The sequence below is a fragment of the Dendrobates tinctorius genome, unplaced genomic scaffold (genome assembly GCF_039654945.1).
Source record: "Dendrobates tinctorius isolate UK_male_01 unplaced genomic scaffold, ASM3965494v1 ptg000421c, whole genome shotgun sequence".
Taxonomy (NCBI): domain Eukaryota; kingdom Metazoa; phylum Chordata; class Amphibia; order Anura; family Dendrobatidae; genus Dendrobates; species Dendrobates tinctorius.
The window spans coordinates 779,553-781,122 of NW_027362085.1; the positions used below are offsets into that span (position 1 = coordinate 779,553).

General features: G+C 43.2%; 1 protein-coding gene across 1 annotated transcript; it reads right to left on the reverse strand.

The window, feature by feature from the left end:
- Positions 1 to 249: 249 nt before the first annotated feature.
- Positions 250 to 1,182, reverse strand: LOC141076511 (olfactory receptor 2D3-like). The gene has a single exon (XM_073563989.1). It carries the CDS (start codon positions 1,180 to 1,182, stop codon positions 250 to 252), a length of 933 nt encoding a protein of 310 aa, XP_073420090.1.
- Positions 1,183 to 1,570: the final 388 nt, after the last annotated feature.

Genomic DNA, 1,570 nt, shown 5'->3' on the forward strand with positions numbered 1-1,570 from the left:
AAGGGCTTAAATGCAACTGCAACCACAACATGCACTTTAGTTGCGTCCTTCATTAAATTCCCTCTTTTGCCCAATTACAGAGCCACATGTACGCACTCCAGCTGACCTGCAAAGAAAAGAACACAGTGCAACTCCATGCATGTAAATGGTACAACCAGTAACATCTGAGAAGCCCCTTTAAGAAAATAGACCACAGTAATGCTCAGTCCATAGGTTGCATCCACAAAAAATGGGGCATCGAACATGAGGCTAGGATTTCATTGTGGATCTCTTGAGATGTTGAATGGCCCCTTGAACATCTTTATTTCTTAGGCTGTAGATAATGGGGTTCAGCATTGGGGTGACCATGGTATAAAACACCGATAAAAGCTTATCCGATAAGTGCCCCGAATATTGGGGCTTCATATACATTATAATAGCTGTGCCATAGAAGAGGACGACTATGATCAAGTGGGAGATGCAAGTGGAGAAAGCCTTGTATCTGCTAGAGCGGATCTTCAGAACTGCCAGGATGATGTGACCATATGAGTAAAGGATACATGAGAAAGGAACCAGGAGAAATATGTAGCTCCCAACCAACTTCACCGCAACCACATTAAAGAGGGAAAGATCATTGCATGAGAGTTCCATTAATGACGGAGCTTCACAGAAGAAGTGGTCAATTGGAGTGAACTTACAAAATGTGAGTTGACACAGAAGGTAAATGTCCACCGACGATATGACGCTTCCTGTCAGCCATGAAGCACTTATCATTACAACACAAGTCATTGTCTTCATGATCACATTGCAAGGTAAGGGATTACTGATGGCGACGTATCGATCATAAGCCATAAAAGCCAAGAGAACGCACTCAGTCTCACCAAGAAGAAGGAAGCCATACATCTGGACCAAGCAACCAATGTAGGAAATGCTCTTCTTCTCCATGAAGAAATTGACAAGCATCTTGGGAATGATAATGGAGGTGAAGCAGATATCCAGGAAGGACAAGTTAGCTAGGAAGATATACATAGAATTGTGCAGCTGACGGTCATATCTTACCACCACGATGAGCAGAAGATTCCCAGCCATGGTGGTTATACACAGGATCAAGAATATCTGAAAAAGTAGAACTTGTACAACGTGGTCAGTGGAAAATCCCAGAAGAATGAATTCTGTCACATGGCTGTCATTTCCCTTTTCCATGTTGAGAAAGGTTTATAGATTGGACCAAGATGAACTGAAGAAAAATCTGAAAAAATAGATTCCAAGAACATGCTCTGTTATGAATGAGTCACCGTAGGAGGCAAACACAAAAATAGTCGCTACGTCCTGAAAACCAGAGAAGTTGGCAGCTATCAGATTGCAGACCCCTGAACCTATCAACACAACTAGCAGAAGCCGTGGGGGGTTCCTACGGTGCCCTAGACACCTCGATCACAGCCGGAGAGCTAAATAGCCTAAAGACAGAAAGGGAAATCTAAACTGCCCCAGAGCAGACCCCAAAGTAATAGGCAGCCCCCAACATATAATGACGGTGAAGCAAGATGAAAAAACACTTACATAGATAGAAAGATAGGCTGAGCAAACGATG

What these genes read in the sequence shown, in the direction of transcription:
- LOC141076511 (XM_073563989.1), bottom strand. Translation starts at nt 1,182, where the DNA reads ATGGAAAAGGGAAATGACAGCCATGTGACAGAATTCATTCTTCTGGGA.